This window comes from Enhydra lutris, unplaced genomic scaffold (assembly GCF_002288905.1).
Source record: "Enhydra lutris kenyoni isolate GAN:26980312 unplaced genomic scaffold, ASM228890v2 scaffoldscaffold3, whole genome shotgun sequence".
Lineage (NCBI taxonomy): Eukaryota > Metazoa > Chordata > Mammalia > Carnivora > Mustelidae > Enhydra > Enhydra lutris.
This window is the reverse complement of record NW_019154087.1, coordinates 29,812,111-29,836,547: the sequence shown is the minus strand read 5'-3', so window position 1 is coordinate 29,836,547 and position 24,437 is coordinate 29,812,111. Positions and strand designations below refer to the sequence as shown.

Below are 24,437 nucleotides of genomic sequence, written 5' to 3'. Positions count from 1 at the left end.
TGTAAGAAATAATATAGAGACATCCCTGTACCTGTTACCTAATTTCTCCAATGGCAATTTCTTGTAAAATTACTCTCACAAATAGGATATTGACATTAATATAATCAGGATATAGGCCATTTCCATTATCATCATCTTGTTGCTCTCGTATAGCTACACCCACTTTCTCCCTCTTCATCTCCTCTTTAACCCCTGATAACCACTAATCTAATCTCTATTTCTATATTTTTGGCATTTCAAGAATATTATACAAATAAAATAATATAACATATAAATGGAATGAAACCATTTGGGATTGGGTTTTTTCAATCAGCATAATTCTTTGGTGATCAATCCAAGTTTTTATGTAAGCCAAAATAGTAGTCCTCGCCTTCACCCCCAGTCCATGGTTTCAGTTACCCTTAATTCACCATAGTCTGGAAGCAGATGATCCTCCTTCTGACCTATCATCCATAGCTCAATAGTAGCTTAATGCTATGTCATAGTGCCTACATCATTCACCTCACTTCATCTCATCATGTAGGCAATTTATCATCTCACATCATCACAACAACAGTGAATGAAGTATAAGATATCGTGAGAGAGACAGAAATTTTACATAACTTTTTGTATGGTATATTGTTATAATCGTTGTTATTATTGTTAATATCTTACTATGCCTAATTTAAAAATTACCCTTTATCCCCGGTAGGTACGTATAAGAAGAAAACACAGTATATACAGGGTTCAGTACTATCTGTGGTTTCAGGAATCCACTGTAGGTTTTGGAACATTTCCTCTGTAAATAAAAGGGGGGGTGCCTACTGTAATTGATTCCTTTTTATTGCTGAGTAGTATCCCAAACAATGAATTTACTATTGTTTGTTTCATCATTCACCCAATGAACAACATCTGGCTTGTTTCTAGTTTTTGGTATTATGAATAAAACTGCTATTTACATTCATGTACAGGTTTATGTATAAACATCAACTTTTACCTCTAGGTTAAATGCTCAAGAATGCAATTGCTAAGTTGTATGGTAGCTGAATATTTAGTTTTTTGAGAAACTGCCAAACTGTTTTACAGAGTGACTGTGTCACTTTACAACCCATCAGCAATATATGAGTGGTACTGTTTCTCTACATCCATACCAGCTATTTGGTGGTGTTGCTATTTTTTATTTTATCCATTTTGATAGGTACATAGGGATATCTCTTTGGGTTTTACTTTACATTATCTCTAATGGCTAATGAATGATGTTAAAAGTCTTTTCATGGTTTATCTTTCATTTGTATGTCATCTTCAGTGGAATGTCTTTCACTCCTTTTGTAACTGAATTGTCTGTTTTTAAAATTTTCAGTTTGGGGAGTTCTTTATATATTCTAGATACTAGTCCTTTTCAGATATGTGTTTGGCAAATATTCTCTCCCACTCTGTTACTCGTCTTTTCATCCTCTTCATAAGGTCTCTGCAGAGCAAACTAAAAAAAAAAAAAATTGATGAAATCCAACTTATCAACTTTTCCTCTTACGAAATGTGCTTTTGGTGTTAAGCATAAGAAATTATTGTTTAGCTCAAAATCCTAAAGATTTGTTCCCTAAAGATTTGCTCACATGATTTTTGCTAAAAAGTTAAAAAGTGTTTTATATTTCATGATTCATTTCAAGTTCATTCTTGGAAAAAAAACACAAGATTCAGGTCAAGGTTAATGTTTTTCGCCTATGAATACCTAATTGTTCCAAAACTATTTGCTGAAAATTCTATCTTTCCTCTATTAAATTGCTTTTGCACCTATGTCAAAAATCAGCTGGGTATATTTGTATAGGTCCATATCTGAGTTCCCTATCCTTTCCATTTATCTATTTGTCTATCCCTCTGCCAATACTATACTGTTTTAATAACTGTAGCCTATAAAGTCAGCCCTGAAATCAGGTAAACTGATGACTCCTACTCCATTATTTTAATAAATTACTTTTATTTATTCAGGTTCTTTATCTTTCCATATGAGTTTTAGAATAAACATGTTTTTATCTATAAAAAAGTTTTCTTGGGATTTTGGTAGGAATTGTGTTAAATATGTAGATCAATTTGAGAACACTTGACATCTTTACTATGCTGAGTCTTCCAATCCATGAACATGATATATTGTTCTGTTTATTTAGATCACTGATTTCTTTCACTAATATTCTACAGCATTCAGCATAAAAATCCTGTAGAAGGTTAAATTTACAACTAAGTATTTCTTGTGTGTATATGTGTGATTATAAATGGGAATGCATTTTTAGTTTGTATCTATATATTCAGCTAGTATACAGAAATGTACTAAGTATCTCTAAATATAAAAAGGTAGATGTCTAGATGACTGACTTAGGGCTATTCCTCTTTTCTAATATATGCATTTAGTGTTACAAGATTTCTCTCAACATTGCTTTTGCTGTTCCCCTCAAATTTTGATATGCTGCATTTTTGTTCAGATTAATGTATTATTTTAAACATTTCTTGAGACTTCTTTGACCCATATATTACTTAGAAGTGTGTTGTCCAGTTTCCAAGTGATTAGACATATTCCAATTATCTTTCTGTGATTAATTTTTCCTTTGATTTCATTGTGGTCAGAGAACATACTGTATGACTTCAGTCTTTTAACTTGGTGGAGGTTTATTTTATGACCCAGGATATGCTCTATCTGGGAGTATGTTCTATGAGCACTTGAAAAGAATTTATACTCCTGTTGGTGGATAGAGTGTTCTACAAATGTTGATTAGATCTTGTTGGGTAACAATGTTTAATTCTTCCATATTCTTGCTAATTTTCTGTCAATCTTTTTTATCAGTTGTTGACAGATAGGTGTTGAAGTTTCCAACTGTAATAATGAATTTGTCTATTTCTCCTTCAGTTCTATCAGCTTTTGATTTACATATTTTATATCTGCTGTTTTGATGTGAACATACGTATACTGTTATGTCTTCTTAAAGGACTGACCCTTTTATCACAATATAATTTCTTCTCTGATAACTTTTTTAGTCTAAGTCTACTTTATCTAATATTAATATAGCCACCCTTGCTTTCTTTTGATTGACATTTCCATGATACATTTTTTTCCATCTCTTTACCTTCAGCCTGTCTATATTGTTATAAATGAAATGAGTTTCTTATAGATAACACATAGTCATGTTGTTGTTTTTTTTTTTAATTCACCCTGCCAATCTGTCTTTTAACTGGCATATTTAGATCTTTTGCAGTTAATGTAGTTACTGATAAATTAGGGTTTATGTCTGCCATTTTATTTTTTGTTTTCTGTTCCTTTATTCCTGACTTCGTATGAGTTACTTAAACGTTTTTTTTAAAAATCCATTTTGATTTATCTAGTATTTCCTGAGTGTATTTGTTTGTATAACTTTTTAATGGTTGCTCTAGGTATTATATTACACATACACAACTTTTCACAGCCTACTGCTGTCATCATTTTACTAGTTCAAGGGTACTGTGAAACTTTTACTTTTTTTTTTACTTTCTCTTATCCCTCCCAATTTATAACATAACTGTCTTATATATTTTCTTGGCATACATTTAGAACCAAATCAGGCAATGTTAAAATTTTTGTTTCAAATGTCAAACAATCGAGAAATTCAAAAGGAGAAGCAAAGTAAATTACATTTACCCATATTTTTGCTTACCACGTTCTTTCTTCCTTTTTTATATTTCAAGATTTCTTCTTTTACTGTTTTATTTTGGTTAGAGAAGTTTTCTTTTAGGGTATGAAATGTCTAGAATTTCTCTTCATTCCTGAAGGATGTCTTTTCTGGGTATACAATTCTGGACAAATGTTCTTTTCTTTCAAAAGGCTGAAAACTTGAAAAATGGGCCACTGTCTCCTGGCCTGCATGGTCTCGAATGTGAAATTCACTGTTCATTTGAATTGTTTTCCCCCACAGGTAAGGTGTAATTTCTCTTTTGCTTCTTTCAAAATTTTCTTTTTGTTTTTAGTTTTCAGAAGTTTGAATATGATGGGTCTTGGTATGGATTTTGGGGGCTTTACCTATTTGGGGTTCATTCAGTTTCTTGATTATGTAAGCTTGTATCTTTTACCAAGTATAAGAAGTATTCAATCTTTATTTACTTATTTATTCTTGAGTACCTTTTCAGCTATGCTCTCTTCTTCCTCTCCTTTTAAGACCTCAATGATATAAACAGTAAACACTGTCATAGTCCCACTTGTCCCTGGAGCTGTTCAGATTAGATAATGTCTATTCTTCTATTTTCCAGTTCACTGATTCTTTCCTCTGTCATTTAACTATTTATTCCACTCACTGCTAGATTTTATTTTTGTTTTGTTTTTTTAAGTTGTAAAATTTCCATTTGATTCTTTATACCCTTTGTTTATTTGCACAATCTTCTATTTCTTTGCTGAGACTCTTATTTTTCAATATTTATTAAAGCCTATTTGTAATTGCCTATTGAAGCATTTTTATGATGGATGCTTTAAAATCTTTGTTAGGCACTTCTAACTTCTCTGTCATCTCCATGTGGACATCTATGACTTTTTAGATTTAGTTTGAGGTTTTCCTCATTCTTAGTATGACAAGTGATTTTCTACTGAAGTGTGGTCATTTGAGCTATTATTTTTTTCTGATTTTTAAAATTAACATATAATGTATTGTTTCAGGGGTACAGTTCTGTGATTCATCAGTTTTACACAATTCACAGCACTCACCATAGCACATACCCTCTTGAGCTGCTCTCTTATGAGACTCTGGACCTAACTAAAACTCCTGTTTTTAACTGTCCTCCTTTGACATTACTCTGGTACAGGAAGAAGAAATACCACCTTGGGAATAAAAGTTCAGGTTTCCCCCTTGGCCTCTGATGACATCTGAAAAGAGGAGCTCCTCATTACTGCTGAGCAGAGATGAGATTCCTAGCCTTCCATCAAGCCTCCAATGACACCCTGTGGCTGGTAGGAGTAGGTAGGGGTGCCATATTACTGTCCCCCAGGTAGCTTCATTGACACCACAAGGATATGACTTTGTTTACCTCTAAATGGTGGTAAAAGTCCTAATTCCCCACTAGGCCATTTATGACACTACCCCAGTGGGGAGGGAGAGGGACACCTTGTTACTGTCAAGCAGAATTACCAGCTCCTTACTTGATCATCTCTGTTACCACCTCAGTAAAGAGGGTAGGCATGTCAAGGCATCTTATTACGGCCGAGAGAGGGTGACAGGCTAGGTTCTTTATTCAGCCTTTGCTGATCTGGGTGTGGGTGGGACCACGGTTTTTTTCTTTGATATTTAGCTGTACTGGATGGTTATTACTTAAAAATTTTCTACCTTACTAGGTTGCCCCCTTCCTGGTTTACCTAGAGAAAGTAGGCTTTTCTTGGGGATTGTTTATCTGTGCTTATTTGTATTTCTAGGTTGTAGTTCTAGGCTTCTCCAGCACCTAGTCTAATATAAAAGGCAAAATGAAAACCCAAGCAACTTACTGCCATGTAGTTCTTCTTAGCTCATTTACCTTCCTCTTTCCACCTTTCAAAGCTTTTTTTTAAGTGTTCATTTTGTTTTACATATAATATTCAATCATACTTTGTGCAAGGAATAGGGAAAAGTATATCTATTCCATCTTCCTGAAAGTGGAAGTCCTCACTGATTTTTAAATCACTTGCCTCATTATCATACTCAAATTTCTGTCATTTTCTCTCTTCTCTAATCACACTCATATCCAAAAAAATCTCTTAATTCTCACCTATTATATGAAGGCTTCTCTAATTACTCTGATTATAATCTACTTTATCTTTCTGTTTTTCTTCAAATATCTTTATTCAATGTTTTGGTATTTAATTATATTCAGTCTTCTGGGAGATCCTGGGTAAATCAGTTAATCTCTCTGGTCCTCAATTTTCTTACTGGAGAAAGGCAGATGACACTAGTCCCCTGACTATTTCACAAGATTTTTAATAAGCATTAAATGAAAAAATAGGAATGAAAAACTATAAAATGCCTGTCAAATGTTAGGTATTACTATTATTCCAAATATTCTGTGTGATAATTTTCTCTCCTTAATGAATTACAAATTCTTACTAAGACATTATATTTCTCTAGAAAAACTAGCCCAGATGTTGAGTATTGAACTACCAGACCTAACACAGGTTATAGCAACTGATCCATTATTATTTATCAAGTAAACACGTAAACAGCTAAACCACACCCCTTGTTATTACTCTCATGTGTATAACAGGCACATGTACTATTCAAACGGCCTATGAAATACTTTGAAGTATTTGTCTTTGAAGATAGAGGAGACAAGGTATATTTTGAAAACATCCATGTCAGACAGAAGGAAAGGGATCCATTTCATTCAAATATTTTTAAAAAGTGTGTTCATATATACTATGCAAGTCACTCTCTAGATGTGATTTTATTTAAATATTCCCTGCTTTGAGAAACTTGAGTTACAATCTTTACTTTAAAGAACAAACAGCCACATGAACTCAAGAGTTCATTTAGTCTACCCTCCTTGATAGCAACCTCTTAATTTTTAAAGCTTTACAAAACACACAAATGAAAGGACACCTGGCTGGCTCAGCAGTTGTTTTGTTTTGTTTTTCATGTGACTCTTGATCAGGAGTTCAAGCTCCACTTTGGGCACTGAGCTTACTTAAAAAACAAAACAAAACACACACAAATGAAAATATCTCTTTACCTAATTTAACTCCCTACAGCAATTACCTCCTCTTTCTCTGTTCTTGGAAGAAATAAAAAGCAAGTGGTTTCCATCTTCTGTAAAAAGTGTTTTGGAGTTACAGAGCAATCAATCTATACCATTTTCATACAAAAGAAAAAACTACAGTATGTGCTTAAAATAAATAGCTTGGTATCCGAAAAACAGATGTTGGGATTAATTGGTTAAATAAAATAAGATGATTCAGAAGATTAAGAAAAGACCCTGTGTGCTGAATAAATGAAACCTATTCCTGAATGATGACACTAACTGTAATACTTTCTAATTAACTACCTTTGCTCACCAAGCATCTGTGGATTACACAGTTTTTCTATATAGTTTCCACTCAATGAAAAATGGGCTCATCAACCAACCTCTATTCTGATCCTCTTTGGGATTAATAAATTAGTATTCTGATTTACAGATAACCTCCTGTGTATTGAATAATGTGAGCCTCTTCTCTAGAGATGAACCACCTCCCAGCATGTTGATAAATACTAAGTTTCCAGTGTACAAAGTAGAGCATTAGACTCTGAAATGTACCACATCAAAGCATAATCACCTTTGTAAAAAAGCCCCTTCCGAATGTCTAGCTCGGGTGACATTTATGCTGCTCACCTCTTCAAAATACATAAGATGTAAAAATATTGGGAGGTCCGCTAACTGTTATCCCAAGACTAATAATGCCAAATGATTTAAATACAGGAGTCAGAGAAAGCAGTTTAACATTTTTAACATTAATGGAGAATACTGAAATCACATAGCGGATCACAAATATGCAAAAATTCACTACCTAAATGTTTTTCACTATTTAAAAACACCAACAATTTTAAATTAAATGATTTTAATTCATAATGTGAAAAAAAATTTTTTTTTTTGAAAAAATTTTTTTAACTTTTGGGGAAACGTGCTAAAGTTAGTATTTTTGAGTGAAGAAACATTTTCAGTACTTTCAACATGCCACTTTTAACTTAAGGAAACAAAAGAGAAGGTTCTCACTGTCACAGTGATATTTTACCTCCACCAGCACCCCTTTGGCAATTGCTTTAATTGAAACACATTAATAATTGCCTGAATATATTTTATTTGGCAACTTCCTTCAAGATATAAAACTGTTTTGGAAACATTTTAAACAGTATTTTGTGAAAGACCAATGAAATCATCTATCCTTTAGGAGCATTTCATTTTATTTTATTTTTTTTAGAGAAAAAGAGTGTGTGAGGTGGGGGGAATGACAGAGGGAGAGAGAGAATCTTAAGCATGTTTCAGGCCCAGCATGGAGCCAGATGCAGAGCTACAACTCAGGACCCTGAGATCATGACCCGAGCTTAAGTCAAAAGTCAAACGCCTAACTGACTGAGCCACGTAGGTGCCCCAGGAGCATTTTAAAAATTAGTATTTCCTTCCTATTATTCCAAGACTCCAGAACTTCACTGAAAACACTGGATGTGGGCTCTATATATGCCAAATTCAAAAAAAGGAACAATCACAAATATAAGCATTTTCCAGTGAATTATAAGCTATTATGAATTGTATGTAATAAAATACAAAATTATAAAAATAAACTCTCTAACATTTATTTACTAAATTGGCAAAAAACCCCAAACCAACCCTGAAATAATATTAAGAAAGAAAATGAAGAAAAATGAATAGGAAAAAGGAGAAAAACTAATTATTATTATTATTTTTTTTTAAATAAGCTCTACACCCAGTGTGGGGCTTGAACTCATGACCCTGAGATCAAGAGCTGCATGCTCCACTAACTAAGCCAGCCAGGAGCCCAAAGAAACTAATTCTTAAAAACAAAACAAAACAAAACAAAAATCACATTAGTTAAAACCACATATAAGAAAATGCAAAAGTTGGCCAGTTATCAGAAATATAAGAACACGAGGCAGAAAATTCCAAGCAATTTTCCAATTCTAGACAGTCTCTATTACCCTAAAAACTTGCAAAAGCTGTATTTTTAGTTCCCTTTGGAAACAGATGGTAATACACTAGAAGCTTGTGTATAACCACCACACTACCAGTGTGTGGCAAACTAGAAAGCATGCATGATTATCTAGAAAAGTTACTTAGGATTTTGCCCAAACTGGCATTTTGCTTTTGTGGAGCCACAGTGCATTTATTTGGCTCTTGGCATAACCAATTAATAGCAAAGTTTTAAAGGATTTTGAGGACCTTACTTATGCTGGCTTCTAAATGTACCAGCGTAAATGCAGAATTTAATATTCGAAAACACTGTAAAGTGGGTTCTAAAAAGAGCTTAGTAAAATTGCTTTAAAGGTTTACTTTACTTTTAAAAGCATCTGTTGCTCCAGGTGCATGGTTTTTGTCTGGATGAAACTTCAAAGCAAGCTTTCTATAAGCTTTTTTCAAATCTTCATCACCAGCATCTTTGGTAACTCCAAGTACTTCATAGTAATTTTTACATTTGTTTATGCTGTGAACAAAAGAGTGTGTTATAATGTAAATTTCAAGGAAGAACTTCATGTAATATGTCTAATTATTTATTTATTAGAATAGTAGAAAGAACTGTCTGTGGATTATTTTCTCAGTGCCAAATGATAGCTTATCCCATCAAAGGCTATTGCTTCAATATCTTTTTTGATCACAGACCATTCCTTTAACCTCTTTCCAGTCTAAGGAGAGTTGGCCATGAGAATGTCCTTGGTGCTTTTTATCACAACTAGAGAAGTAAAGCAAAGCCCTTAACAATCACGGATGAAGGACAGAGCACACACTGAAACTAAAATGAGAGGACAAGAACAATTTTACAGAATTTTTAAGTGCACAAAGAAATTCCAAAACTCTTCACAAGTATGTTATAGCATTCCAAGATTTTTGTTGTCACATAACGTAGACCTACCAAATATCAAAGCAATAGTTTAGTGCATGTAAAACAATTACAAATACCTTATGGTTTAAATGTCAAGGCAAGTTAACTCAGCTCTGCTATACTAAAGAGAACTCATCTGTGTCCGTCTAAGAAAAAGAAAATCTCATAATAATATAGATCACAGGACTCAAAAATGGTTGTTAGACCCAATTTTCATTATGATTAGCATACTTCTGAAGATTACTTACATAGCTAATTAAAGATGTTAATGGTTTAAGCCCAGAGTCTTTAAAGCATATTAAGGAAAAAAAAAAATACTCTGAATGGAGCAGAAAACATTAATACTTCTAAATACTAATATTCTCCTAAAACCTAATAATTTTCCTTCACTAAAATACAGTAACATTTTAAATATTTTCTGTGGAGTGCTTTATGACTTTGGATGTGTTCCATGTGTGAGTAGCTTAAAGTAGTGACAGGTGAAAAGATCTAAGGCATTATTGTTCACCGACAGCTAAAGAATTGCAATGACTAGAAGTTCTCAAAGGAAAGATACAAAACTGATCTTATTTTACTACTGAAACTATAAGCCATGATAGTGCTTGGTACAGGGTAGATTCTCAGTAAGTATTTCTGAAATAAATAAGCCTTAGCTCTCCTTTTACAATGAAAACATTCAACATTTGTCAAATGAACAAAGGTAAAAAGAAAAGACACATTTAAGATAGAGAAATTTTTTTATAATCACCTATCAATAAAAGTCTTTTACGCAGTTTTTATGGTAGTAATAATTAAAATTGTTTTTTTCTACTTTAGATATTTAATAAATACTAACAATCAACTTTATTTCATAAACGTGGTATTTCCTTTAGTTAATCAACAATATTTATGGAGCACCAATTATGTCACAGTGCTCTAGGCACTTGAGATATATTAGTGAATAAAACAGAATGATTCCTGCCTTTGAAGAGACCCATTCTCCCAGATTTGTTTAGAAACTATGTGATAGAGAAAAAGGGAAAGGGGACATTTATAGAACACCTACTGTGTGTCAGGCACAGGTCCACAATCACATATCCATGCTCCAATATCCATAAAGCTCTGAAAAATGAAAGTTATTCTATAATTTGACTGCAAAAACCTAACTTGAACTCTTTTAGAGGCAAAATTTGACCTGAAGGGATATGAAGTTCCTATAGAGTTTTCATTATCCCATTTAAGTGTGAGTATTTCTACATGTTGCTGTAGAAATGTTACTATTAAGTAATGGGCTGTTTGCCAGATGTTAAATGTTATTATGTTATGTATAATATACTCTCCTTATTACCTTTCTAAAATAGGAGCAATTCTGAATTCCAAACTGTATCTGGTCTACAAAGATTTCATACAGAGAGTTGCAGAATCTTATTATGTTGCTTATTTTATACAAACTGTCTCACTTACTCCTCATCAGGAAGATGTTTCTATCTAACCAATGAGAAAATCAAGGCTGAAAATGGTTAAGGAAGTTGCCAAAAGTCCTATAACCAAGTAATAGATGGGAACTGAAATTTGTTTCTTCAGTAAAAATTTACAGATCATCTACTTTCTGCTAGACACTGTTTCAGATGCTAATGGTGAATAAGACAGTAAAAAGAAAAATCCCTGCTCACACTAAATTTACAATTGGAAGAGGGATGAGCAATGAACAAATTATATAAGTAAAATATAAAGTATATCACATGGTGATAAATATTTAGAAAAAACTAATGTGACAAAGGAGATGAGAGAATGGACGGGGAGGCCAGCTATTCTAAATAGGATGATTAGGAAAGGCCTCACAAGTAAGGATTCAAACCTCAGTCTGTCTGACTTGAAAATCCTGCTATCTCAGAAATTAAAACAAGGAAAATGAGTCCTTCAGACATCAGAGTAACCCACCTCTTCTTTTCTGTTTGCTTTTCCAATCACTGTTTAAACAGACTATTCTCACAGGTATTTTCAAATGTTGGTTTTGGTGCCTTCTTTGCCTCCCTTCTTATTTAGTTTCTACAATTTCTTCAGACCTCAACTTAGCCTTTCCTTTCCTCAAGAACTCTTATTCCAGGGCGCCTGGGTGGCTCAGCGGGTTAAAGCCTCTGCCTTAGGCTCAGGTCATGGTCCCAGGGTCCTGGGATCGAGCCCCATATCGGGCTCTCTGCTCAGCGGGGAGCCTGCTTCCTCCTCTCTCTCTGCCTGCCACTCTGCCTACTTGTGATCTCTGTCAAAAAAATAAAATCTTTATTTAAAAAAAAAAAAAAAAAAAAGAACTCTTATTCCTCAAGACTAGGTTTGGTGTTCCTTTTCTATCTCCCTCAAAAACCTCTGGATGTGAACCCTCTCCCAGCAATTACCACAGCGTACTGGAGCTACCTTTTCTGACTAGTCTTCTATTGTAGACTACGGGTCTTTTGAAAGCAAGGATTATGTTTTGTTCACCATATGTGTTGAACGGATGGATGATGAATGGACAGATGGATGAATAGGTCCAACTATAGGGGCAGAAATGGTTAGGATCCAAAAGCCAAAGGTGGGAAGTGCTATAATAAAAATGAAGTTGGCACCAAACATCACTTTGGAATAGAGGAGAACATAGGAGAAGAGGAGAAGGAATAGAGTAGAGTTGTGAATATGACAGATAATATCTGAATGCAGAAAACAAAAGGAAGTGATAAACAAAACACTAAACGATTCTAGTCACTATTACTTGGTTTACATGCATAAGATGATTTATTATAACCAGATTAACCCTCTAAAAATTGTTCTGTAGAGATTTCCTAAGCATAAAAGTCTAGGCAATAGAAAAAGGCAGCCCAAGAGAGGACTGCTGGATAGTGTAGGGAAATTAGGTTGGAATTCACAATCCTCTAGAGATGAGTCATAAAGCTAAGAATTGTCACAAAGATGGGGAGTCTGCTTCTTCCTCTCCCTCTGTCTACCCCCCCATGCTCTCTCAAATAAATAAAATCTTTAAAAAAAGAAAAGAATTGTCACAAAGAGAAAAAAGGTAGGAAGACAATTATTTCACTAATTCTTAAGTGTAGCTAGTTTTACCATATCCTCCCTGCACTGAGTTTTTCATTATATTAGAAGAGAACTTTTTTGAGAAGCTAGCAGAGGTATAAAGTTGAAATCACCAATGCACCAGCTGAAGACCACTATATATTTCAAGTAATGCTCCACATACATTTACCTAATTTTTCACAACTGAATGAAAAATTACCATTCATATATTTATTTTAATTCATATTTCTATTTATCATTCCTTCACCAATTAACTGCACTTGTCATACTTTCTACAGTTCACTCCTTACTCAAAGAGTCAAATCTTCTCCATCTTCACCAAAGAATTTTTTAAAAAGAGATAAAGAAATTAAAAAGAGGTAACCTATTACCTACCCTGGAAGGAAATAATGTACATTCAGGCCAGACAGACTAACTGCAAGCTCAGCAATGGAGAAGTCATCTAGTTCAGACCCTATGTCTTCTTTTATGTGCACGAATGCATACTGAGTAGGGCAGGAAGGTCCTCTTTCAATTCTTTTTTGCATGTTAGAGCTGATCATTTAAATAGACTCCAAATTTAATTGGTGTTCAGGGAAATACTTATTTATTCTTGAGACAAAGGATTATTTATTTCATAAGTTTAGCAAAATGATTTCTTTTCATTTCAAGAACTATAGCTTAAATCAAATCCTAATCAAATCCCCACAATTCAAATGACATAATAATTGTACAGAAGTGTTCCTAATTGATAAACAGAATGATGACCCTGTTAATGCTTTTACAATGATCTTGTAAGTTTTTAAAATAAAAGATGGGCTTTTTTTCAAATTAGATCCAGGCCACTTCTCAATAATTTTTCAATATATTTCAACTCAAAAACAGTGTTTAGTTACACAGAACATTATCTTTACAAAGTCATACAGTTTTTCTTCAGTCCTACTGTAAACTAGCTCTAACTTATGCAATGGATGCAGTATTATTGCACGGCTTTTCCCATTGAGCCAAATTGTCACTGAGCAACTTGTTTGCATAATCCTGCTAACACAAGATAACATGGCTTTCTTCAGAAAAAATCCCCTGTGTATAGGTAAAACAAAAAACAAAACCATACAGCATCTAAGTGTTTGCTGGTGACCTGTTACCTCACTTAAGCAACACTTATGAAGGCTTATATAATGAGTAAATGTTACATAACTCAGCTAAGCAACTCATATAAGTTATCAACTGAAGTACTCTGAATAACTCAGGGATTCTATTAAAGAATGTTCCAATAACATTTAGTCCTCAAAAGAAAAAAAAAAACTGCATTTAATAAAAAGGAATAAGAAAATTATTGACCAGAGAAACAATTTCTAATACAGCTATACTATTAAGCTAATACTTATACCCAATAAGAATTCATGGTTTGATATTTGGCTGGTCCTCAGTGCTAACAGGCAATCCTTCCATTTCCTTTGCCTTTCCCCTCTGGAAATTTCCCACACTTTTACAACTCTCTTCAGGCTTCCAGTCTCACCTTTTCTCTTCTCTCAGATGATAACCTCATCTCTAGTTTCACAGGGAATATAGAAGCCAACAGACAGAAACTCCCTCAACTTCTTTCGATCTTTCCAAATCTGGCCATATACAAAGTGTATCTGTACCCACCATCATCTTTCATTATTCCATTCTCAAGATATCCTGCCTAAATATTCCAAGAGACAGTAAAAAGAAGCACTGTTCTTCCTTCATTATTTCTACCATACGTTGAACTACTGCTCTTTTCATTTCAAGGGGAGAATAGAGGAAACAAAGAAAAAAAGATTTTTAAAAAATAGCACCAAATTTAGGGGATACTATTCTCCAAAATTTTCAACTCTGTTCTTTGGTGATATTTCAAAATATAAAAGTAGTTCTTTGTCTTTTCTTTAATCACAAAATGATTCTAAACAGAAATCACATACAATACAATTAACTTTATTTAGGTCTTTCATTAAGAACATACTCTCCCAGAGGAAGTAAATTTTAGAAGAAAATACAATTTGTTTTCAAATAGATGTGGTTTCCTAGAACACATTTCAGCACACCATTTAATTAAAGCTTTTTCTTGAAGAAATTCAAAAGGAAGTATCCATTTTTTCATTCACTTATCTCACATATTCAGACAACTCTCACCCAACACTAGTTATAAAAGTAGTTAGCAAAATTAACTTATACCCAAAAGTGCTTCGCTACCATTCATGCTAATCAAATACCCTTTAGCATGGCTTCACCATGATTAGGAAGTCTTTTTTCTTTTCTTTTTTTCTACCAAACACCAACATCTGTGGCCAGACTCAGATAAAATGTTACAATCAAACTTTAGCATCTAAATATGCAGGGGAAAAAGAAAAATGTAAATACATTGATATTTGATTCAAATGACTTCAATTCTAAATTATGGTAAGAAAAAAAAAGAATGAACTAAAAAGCAATGGGGAAAAAAGGAAATAAGATCAGAAGAAAAATAGGTAAGAAAACGTAAAGAGAAAAACAATCTAGTTTTAGCTGCTTTTCACTTGAGCTAGTTCACTGTACTACAATTCATTCTCCATGTGAATTATCTGATTAATCACTGTTTAGAGTCCTTCAACCTTACACTTTAGTTTCCCTGGAGAGCAACATCAGTACAATATCAATACAGCTTCCCTAAGCTGTAGCAGAAAACAAAACAGCATTTTCTGTTGCGTTTCATACTGAAAGGTTCATTTTATTTCCAGAAAATCTTTTTTCTTTTTTTTTAAAATTTTTATTATTTTTTATAAACATGTAATATATTTTTATCCCCGGGGTACAGAATTGTGAATCGCCAGGTTTACACATTTCACAGCACTCAACATAGCACATACACTCCCCAATGTCCATAACCCCACCCCCTTCTCCCAACCCCCCTCCCCCCAGCAACCCTCAGCAGAAAATCTTTTCTTAATTATAAGATCAGTCACATCAGATCCGCAAAACCCAGTTCACAATTTTCTAACTCTACCTAATTCTTTGACTTTAAGTAGAGTGTAACATGAGGTAAAACTAAAAACACAGAGGCAGAATAATGACAGTAGGAAAAATATTAAAAGAAGAACACATTAGTATGTTTGCTTGCATATATATGTGTATATATATATACATATATGTGCATATATATATACACATATATATATGCAGGCCTTAAAGAAATAGAAAAAAATTGTGCTACATTAATACAAGTAGGAATTTGAAAATGCTGTTGCTATTTGTCCTCAATTTTCCTTTCATATGAAATTCTCCTACTTTCCTGTATACAAAGACAAAACAATTCTTTCCCTCCTTTATTACAGTTATCTAAATATCATACTGCATCAGAAAATTGAAACAATAATTCCCCAAGGAAAAAATATCTGGAAGGAACTTTTGCCTTATAGTTACTTTAAAAGATGAAACCTTCCATAGAGTTGGTACTTTATAGACTGATTTGATAAATAACATAAAGCATAAGACACCCAGAGTCCAATTCTTCCATTAAATTATAGTTCACACATTTTTTTAGGTGTTAAAACATCAAAAAGTACGTTAGTATCAATTATAGGTGAGATATAAGTCGTATTTATCCCTACCTGAGAACTCCATCTATTTGGTCTTTGGTATAGCCCTTTCCACTTTCACTGCTACCAGATGTGCTGTCCTTTGTACAATTGGGCTTGTTTTGATCACCACAACTTGATGGTTTTCGGCAGTGAGGGCTATTTCCAGCAGTGCTTCCATTTTTCATAATTATTTCCAATAGTGCTGTAGAAACATCATGTACATACACATGATCTTGAGAAGAAAGTTATAAAGCTGAAAAATTAAGAATCATGTACTCCGAAAGTATTCACCAGATTTTTTAAGATAAAATATATTTCCTTATATGACTGTTTACAGACCACTAATCACCATTTAGAAATAGAATATTAAGGAATTAAACTTAATAACTCAAAATTGTTATCATTTAATTCCTTGTGACACAATTTCATTTGTCTTATCATGGGGAAACTACAGAAATCCAAAGAAAAAGAGACAGTCACTAAAGAAGCCAATGAAATTACCTATAAAGAAAAAGAAATTAGACTTTCTATTTATTTCTCAACAATATGGCAGCTAAAAGACATGGTAACAATACCTTCAAAAAGCTCAGAAAGAGTAACTGTCAACTTGAATTCTGCACTTATTTTCCAGAAGATGCTCAAAATTAAAAACTTTTCAAAGAAACAAAAATGGATAAAATTTACCATTAAGATCTCACTAAAGGATACTGTATTATATATACGTTTTGGGCAGAAGGAAAATACTTCCAAGATAGGTGAAAATGTAAAAGGGAATGGTGAGCAAATACTGTGGTAAATATAAGAATAAATCTAAACACAGAGTCTATAAAACAATAGTATAGTTATGTCTAGGATTTGCTTTAAAATACTGGAAGAGCATAAAAGAAAGGGTAGAGAAAATATATATGAAATAAGATTGGCCATATATATTCACAAAAGTTAAAGATGAGAGAGCAATAGGAATTGATTACACTATTCTCCTTCCTTTTGTGTATGCTTGAAACTTTCCATAAGTTAAAACTAAACATAAGAGGGGCCTGGGTGGCTCAGTCAGTTAAGCATCTGGCTTCAGCTCACGTCATGATCTCAGGGTCCTGGAATCAAGTCCCAAATCAGGCTCCCTGCTCAACAGGGAGTCTGCTTCTCCCTCTTCCTCTCCCCCTCTACTCACACACACCCCCTCTCTCTTCCTCTCAAATAAATAAATAAAATCTTTTTAAAAATGTTTAAGAAAAACTTAAACATAAAAAAAAGAACTAAAAGAAGAAACAGAAATCCACCTTGGTGATAGAAGATTTTAACACATTTCAATTGAACACAATTTATCACAATTCAATGTCAGTTATTAACTAACACTGGGTCAATGAAAAAAATCACCAGGATACAAAAGATATAAATGTCTAATTTATCAAGCTTGATCTAAGAGATATAACATTATGCCTAACAACTGGTGAAAATTCATTCTTTACAGACACACAAGGAATAAAAACACTGACTACATTATAGCTAGACCATAATGTTATTCTCTTTGAATTTCTAAGTAGTCATATATTCCTAATCATATGAGCACAATGCATTTAAGTAATAAATCAATTTAAAAATTTAAGTTGAAAGATCACAAATGGGTTAGAACAAAATTGAGACAATTTGTATACCAAAGAAATAATCATAATAGAAATGAAAAAATTAAATCGAACAAAAATTAAGTTAGACCCCTTTGTCACATGATATACCAAAAACAACAACAACAACAACAACAACAAAAAAAAAACAGACCACACACCTAAGTGTGTGTATGAAGAAAATACAGAAGTAAAGGAAAATTTTCTTCCTAGAAGAAAATATAGGAATACATCTTTGTGACCTTGAGTCAGGCAAAACATTTTTAGATAAAAGTACAGGTGACAAAGAAAAATAGAGAAACTAGACTTCATCAAATTAAAAACTTTGTCCCCTCAAAAAATATTACCAATAAAGTAAAAAGACAATCCACAGAAAGAGAGAACATATTTAAGAAATCATACATCTGAAAAAGACATATACCCAAGAGAAATAAAAACACACATCTACACAAAAACTGGTTCACAAGTGTTCATAGCAGCATTGTTCATACTAGAAAAACATTGGAAAGAATCCAAATGTTCATCAAGTGATGAACGGATAAAATGTGATACGTCCATACAACGGAATATTATCAACAATAAAAAGAAACGAAGTACTAAGGAAACAATCAACAAAAACTAAAAGGCAGCCTATGGAATAGGAGTAGATATTTGCAAACAACATATCTGATAAAGGGTTAGTATCCCAAATCTATAAAAAAGTTATCAAACTCAACATCCAAAAGACAGATAATCCAGTTAAGAAATGGGCAGAAGACATGAATAGACATTTATCCAAAGAAACCTTTTAAAGAAGACATTTTTTCCAAAGAAGATATACAAATGGCTAACAGACACATGAAAAGATGCTCAGCTTCACTGATCATCAGGGAAAGAAAAATCAAAACCATGATGAGATACCACCTCATACCTGTCAGAATGGCTAAAATCAACAACACAAGAAACAACAGGTGTTGTTGAGGATGCAGAGAAAGGGGAACCCTCTTGCACTCTTGATAGGAATGCAAACTGGTGCAGCCATTCTGGAAAACAGTTTGGAGGTTCCTCAAAAAGTTAAAAATAGAAACTCTACAATCTAGCAATTACACTATTAGGTATTTACCCAAAGGATACAAAAATACAGATTCAAAGTGATATATACACCCTGATGTTTATAGCAGCATTATCAACAATAGCCAAAGTATGGAAAGAGCCCAAATGTCCATCAACTGATAAACGATAAAGAAGATGTGGTGTGTATATACATATATGTGGTGTGTATATACATATATATGTATACACACACACGTGTACACACACACACACACACACACACACACACACACACAAATGGAATATTACTCAGCCATCAAAAAGAATGAAATCTTGCCATGTGCAACAACATGGTGCAACATGGAGCAAGAGTGTATTCTGCTAATGAAATAAGTCAGTCAGAGAAAGATAAATACCATATGATTTCACTTATACATAGAATTTAAGAAACAAAACCCAAGAACATATGGGAGGGGAAGGAAAAAAAGAAAGAGAGGGAAACAAACCATAAAAGACTCTTAATAATAGAGAACAAACTGAGGGTTGATGGAGGTAGGTGGGTGGGGGATGGGCTAGATGGGTGATGCGTATTAAGGAGGGCACTTGTTATAAGCACTAGGTGTTACATGTAAGTGTTGAACCACCGAATTCCATTCTTAAAACCAATATTGCATTGTGTATTAACTAACTAGAATTTAAATAAAGATTTGGGTGAAAGGGGGCGCCTGGGTGGTTCAGTGAAGTGTCTGCCTTTGGCTCAAGTCATGATCCCAGGGTCCTGGGATCAAGCTCTGCATTGGACACCCTGCTCAGCAGGGAGTCTGCTTCTCCCTCTACCCCTCCCCCACTTGTACACATTCTCTTTTTCTGAAATAAATAAAATCTTTGGGGAAAAAATGAAGTACTGATATATGCTACAACATAAATGAATTTGAAAACATGCTCAGTAAAAAAAAAAAAGTCACAAATATTGTATGATTCTATTAATATGAAATGTATAAAGCAAGCAAATGTAGAGAGAAGAAAGTATTATTAGTCATTGCCAAGGGCTAGTGGGGAGGAAAAGGAGGAATTTGGAACAAATGAGGATTAACTGCTAATGAGTATAGGGTTCTTTTTGAGGTGAAGAAAATGTTCTAAAATTGTTTGCTGCAATGGTTGCACAATTGTGAATGTACTAAAACCCACTGAATGGTATACTTTATTTATTTATATTTTAAGATCTTATTTATTTGTTTGACAGAGAGAGAGAGAGAGAGAGACAGCAAGAGAGGGAATACAAGCAGGGGGAGTGGGAGAGAGAGAAGCAGGCTTCCCGCTGAGCAGGGAGCCCAATGTGGGGCTCGATCCCAGGACCCTGGGATCATGACCTGAGCCAAAGGCAGATGCTTAATGACCGAGCCACCCAGGTGCCCCTGAATGGTATACTTTAAACGAATGAATTCTACATATGTGAACTGTATCTCAATAAGGCTGTTTTATACACATACACACACACACACACACACACACACACATACACACACACACATATATGTATATATATTAAAGATCTTAGCAGTGCTGGCATTTGTAAACATATAGTTGTTTATTATTTATATCATAATAAAAGTTTATATATGTGTATACATATATAAGTGTCTGTGTGTGTGTGTGTGTATTTCTTTCTACCATATCTTTTCCCTAGCTAATGCATTCAAGAGGTCATCAAAGACATAAGAAATTGTTTTTATAATATCTAGTTGTAGATGACACAGAAAGGCTCTTAGACCACAACCTATTAGTTATTAATAAGATAATATACGTTATATAGTTAATTTTTAACTATAGTTTAGTTTGTATTTAATGCAGTCATAATGTTAACCCTGAGAGCAGAAGCCAACATGGTCTAGAAGTTACAAAATCCTCAAAAATTTTGTTTAAGAATTCTGGGAAGAAGGATGTGACACAGCAGCTAAAATTTTAAATCTCTGCTAATTGCCTTATAAAATCTGGGCAATCAGATAGCAAAATCCAAACCCCATGCACAAAATCCCCAAATACCAGAAGGTGTGGATGAACTAATAGTTATGAGATCTATGTGGGTTTTATCATCTGTGTGGGAAGAAGTAGAGCACAGTAACAGGGCATTTGCTGGGCCACAGAACAAAATAACTCCAAAATAACCAACAGGGACTTTCTATATTACAACACAACAGGAAAAACTGAGAAAAGTATGTAAAAAAGAGTGAGTTTTGCTCACTGCCGTAGCATGTGAGTGACAGAGTCCACAATAAACTCTTAAGGGGATAGAAACTCCAGGCACTATAAACACTCAAAATCAATCAGTCAAAACTCCCATCCAGAACAAAGCCACATGAACAGGACCCAAACTGAATAGGACAGTGGTAGAAGAAATAAACTCCAGATTAAGTGAGGAAGGAGAAAAGAGAGAGAACTTATATAGCAAGGTGACATATTTTCAAACATTACCCAAAAACTGGAGAAGGATCTCTGTGTATTTGAAAGGCTAATTAACTTCACATAAAAATGAGTATAAAAAATTAGTAAAAGAAAATGGTAGAACTGCTATCTGATATAAAGTTATTGTGAGGAAAAAGAGTGAATAGGAATAAAATAAATCTCTGAAGACAATGAATACATACCACAAAGACTTACACACCGCAAACAAAACAGGTAAACGTTATAAGTAACTACTTCAAAACAAGTTGAAAAGACTTTAAAAAATTATACATAATATGAAAGTATACCATAAATTCGAACTGAAAAAACCCCCAGAATTATTCATTTAGAGCTCAGATGATAAAACTCAAGAAACAATAAGAAATAAAAGAGAAACAAATTCAAAAAAGAAGACTAAACTAGATAAAATAAGAAATTAATAAACTACAGATAATTTTGTGTAAGCAAAAGAGAATATTAAAAGGAGGAAAAATGTTTAAATTTAAAAAAATGAAAAAGACAAAAAAATGAGAAAAAAATGGCAAATGCTGAAAATAGACTACCCAACATACATATAACAGGAGTCCTAAAAAAGAAAAATAAGGGAATAAAACCAAAAAACAATAATTGGAGAAAACTTTTCTGATAAAAACATCTAAAATCATATAATGAAGGTGCAAATCACATACCTAAGAATACTGACACAAAATAACCAACACCAAAATATATTCCAGTAAAATTAACCAAGCATCTAGGCAAAAAGACAAAACAATTTATAAGTGAAAGAAAATTAGGTTGTCATCAAACTCTGCTTATAAGTAGTATTTGCAGAAAACAATGGAATAACATATATAGATATCCAAACAAAGAAAATTTCAGCCAAGTATTTTGTATGCACCAATTAACTTCAAGCACTAAGCCCCAAATGAAGAGTTTTCAACATTCCAGAACTTAGGAGCATAGTTCCCACAAGCCCTTCCTAGAAATCTATTAGAGAAAAAGCTTTAAGAACCCAAAATAATTAAAAATACATTGATATACGAACTGACGGTGAGAACTAAATGTATAGTGACCTACAGAGATAAGACTAAATGACAATTAAAAGAAAGAGCATATAGTATGCTAATCTTCTCTGTATCGTTCCAATTTTAGTATATGTGCTGCCGAAGCGAGCACAAGAGCATATAGTATGTAATAACAATATGCTCTGACACTGTAAACAGATTTAAATATTTTTAAAACGATGAGCTTCCTCTGGCTTGTCTTTTACTTGAAAAAACAAATTATTGGTCTTCTCTTCCCTTCCCTTCTCTACCTTTGGCAGCTGACGTTTGAATGAAGGAAACTTATTGGAACCAAAAGGGGAGTTATAGCCAACAACAGGGCTGAGAATGGCATTACAAATATGGAAACGGAGAAGGCTAGAATGAACTCTGGTGGAGGTTTGTGAGTGTTGCACAGATATCAAAGTTGATAAAGATTAAATTACTGTAAATGTGTGTATGTCCATAAACAAACACATGTAACACACAGAAATACATACACATACAAATACAAACATACATTCACACGTACATATATTTCTTAGCTCCAATGATGGAGATGGCCCAAAGGCAATGACAACCCTGTAGCAAGAAGCCTACCTACTGTGTATATCTTAGTTTCCAAGTACCATTGATCACTGAAAAGAATAAGAGCTCCTTGGAGAAATAGCTGATTCCCAGGACAATAAAATAGTGAACCTGAAAATCTTTTTGTGCCAGAAAGGAAGGAAGCTCAAAGAGTGATGAAGATAAGTCAAAAAGACAAAGGAGGGGTGCTTGAGTGGCTCAGTTGGTTAAGCGCCTGCCTTCGGCTCGGGTCATGATCCCAGAGTCCTGGGATCGAGCCCCACGTTGGGCTTCCTGCTCTGCAGGAGCCTGCTTCTCTCTCTCCCAGCTGCTCCCCCTGTTTGTACTCTCTCTCTCTCTCTCTCTCTCTGTGTGTGTCAAATAAATAAATAAAATCTTAAAAAAAAAGACAAAGGAGTCAGCTGGAAGGGACTCCTGACTAAATCTGAGGCAATATGAGCAACAAAATTAAAAGTGATAGCAATAGGGGTACCTGGGTGGCTCAGCTGGTTGAGTGTCTAACTCTTGGTTTTGGCTCAGGTCATGATTTCATGGGTCAGGAGACCGAGCCCCACATTGGCTCCATGGTCTGTGGGGAGTCTACTTGAGATCTCTCCCTCTCCCTCAACCCCTCCTTCCATTCACCCACATGCTCACACTCTCACAAATAAATCTTTTTTTAAAAATGCTAGTAATAGATTAAACAGGAATCCATGAATCCAAACTAATAAAGTTGAATGCAACTAATAAATAGTAGAAGGAATGACAGAATTAGAAAACCACCATTTGACAACCATTAGAAATTTATTCAGGAAAGAATTATAGATTAACTCTAAAAGGAGTTGGGTAAAGTTTGTTGGGGAACAGGACATTTATACAGTTTCAAGTATTTCCCCATAAAATATTTATTAATTACAAAGGGGAAACAAAGTAAGTTTAGAATGGAGCAACCTGACAACGAGCAACTCAAACAAACAAGTGATCAAAATAAGCATCAATCAATGAAGACCATATCACTCCTGATATTCTATACTAAGAAAACAACATCACTTTTTATGTATTCCTGCCAAAAACTCATATGAAGAAATGTCAAACCCAAATTGAGGGAAATTTTACAAAATAACTGGCCTGTACCCACCAAAGGTCAAGGGAGAAAAGAGAAAAGATGCTATCTGGAGAATAAAACATGTCAAATAAATGCAGTGTGTCTTTTTTGCTATCAAAGACGTAATTGGGAAGATGGACAGAATTTGAATGAGGTACATGCATTAGTTTCATTAATTTAACAGTTATACTGTGGTTATGTAAGAGTGTTCCTGTCTTAGGAAATATACACTGAATTATTGAGGGCTAACAGGACATCTTGTCTACAACTTACTTTTAACTGGTTCAGGAAAAAATATAGTAAGAACAAATTGTGCATGTATGTGTAGGACAGGGGAGACAGCAAGAAAGGACAGAGGAAGGGCATGATAAAGCAAATATAGTAAAATTTTATCAAATAGAAAAAGCCTGAGTTAGATACACAAGGGAAGTCTATACTATTCTTGTGACTTTTATAGAAATTTTAAATTATTTCAAATTAAAAAAA

General features: G+C 33.8%; 1 protein-coding gene across 2 annotated transcripts in view; it reads right to left on the bottom strand.

Moving 5' to 3' along the window:
• Positions 1-24,437, bottom strand: part of LOC111155219 (DnaJ heat shock protein family (Hsp40) member B14) — a 56,010-nt gene that overhangs the window by 22,903 nt on the left and 8,670 nt on the right. For both annotated transcript variants that reach the window (XM_022515344.1, XM_022515335.1), the window contains exons 2-3: positions 16,171-16,342; positions 8,997-9,142 (exon numbers count right to left, since the gene is read on the bottom strand). In XM_022515344.1, the coding sequence (XP_022371052.1) occupies positions 8,997-9,142; positions 16,171-16,342 (318 nt within the window). The remainder of the gene's footprint in view (positions 1-8,996; positions 9,143-16,170; positions 16,343-24,437) is intronic.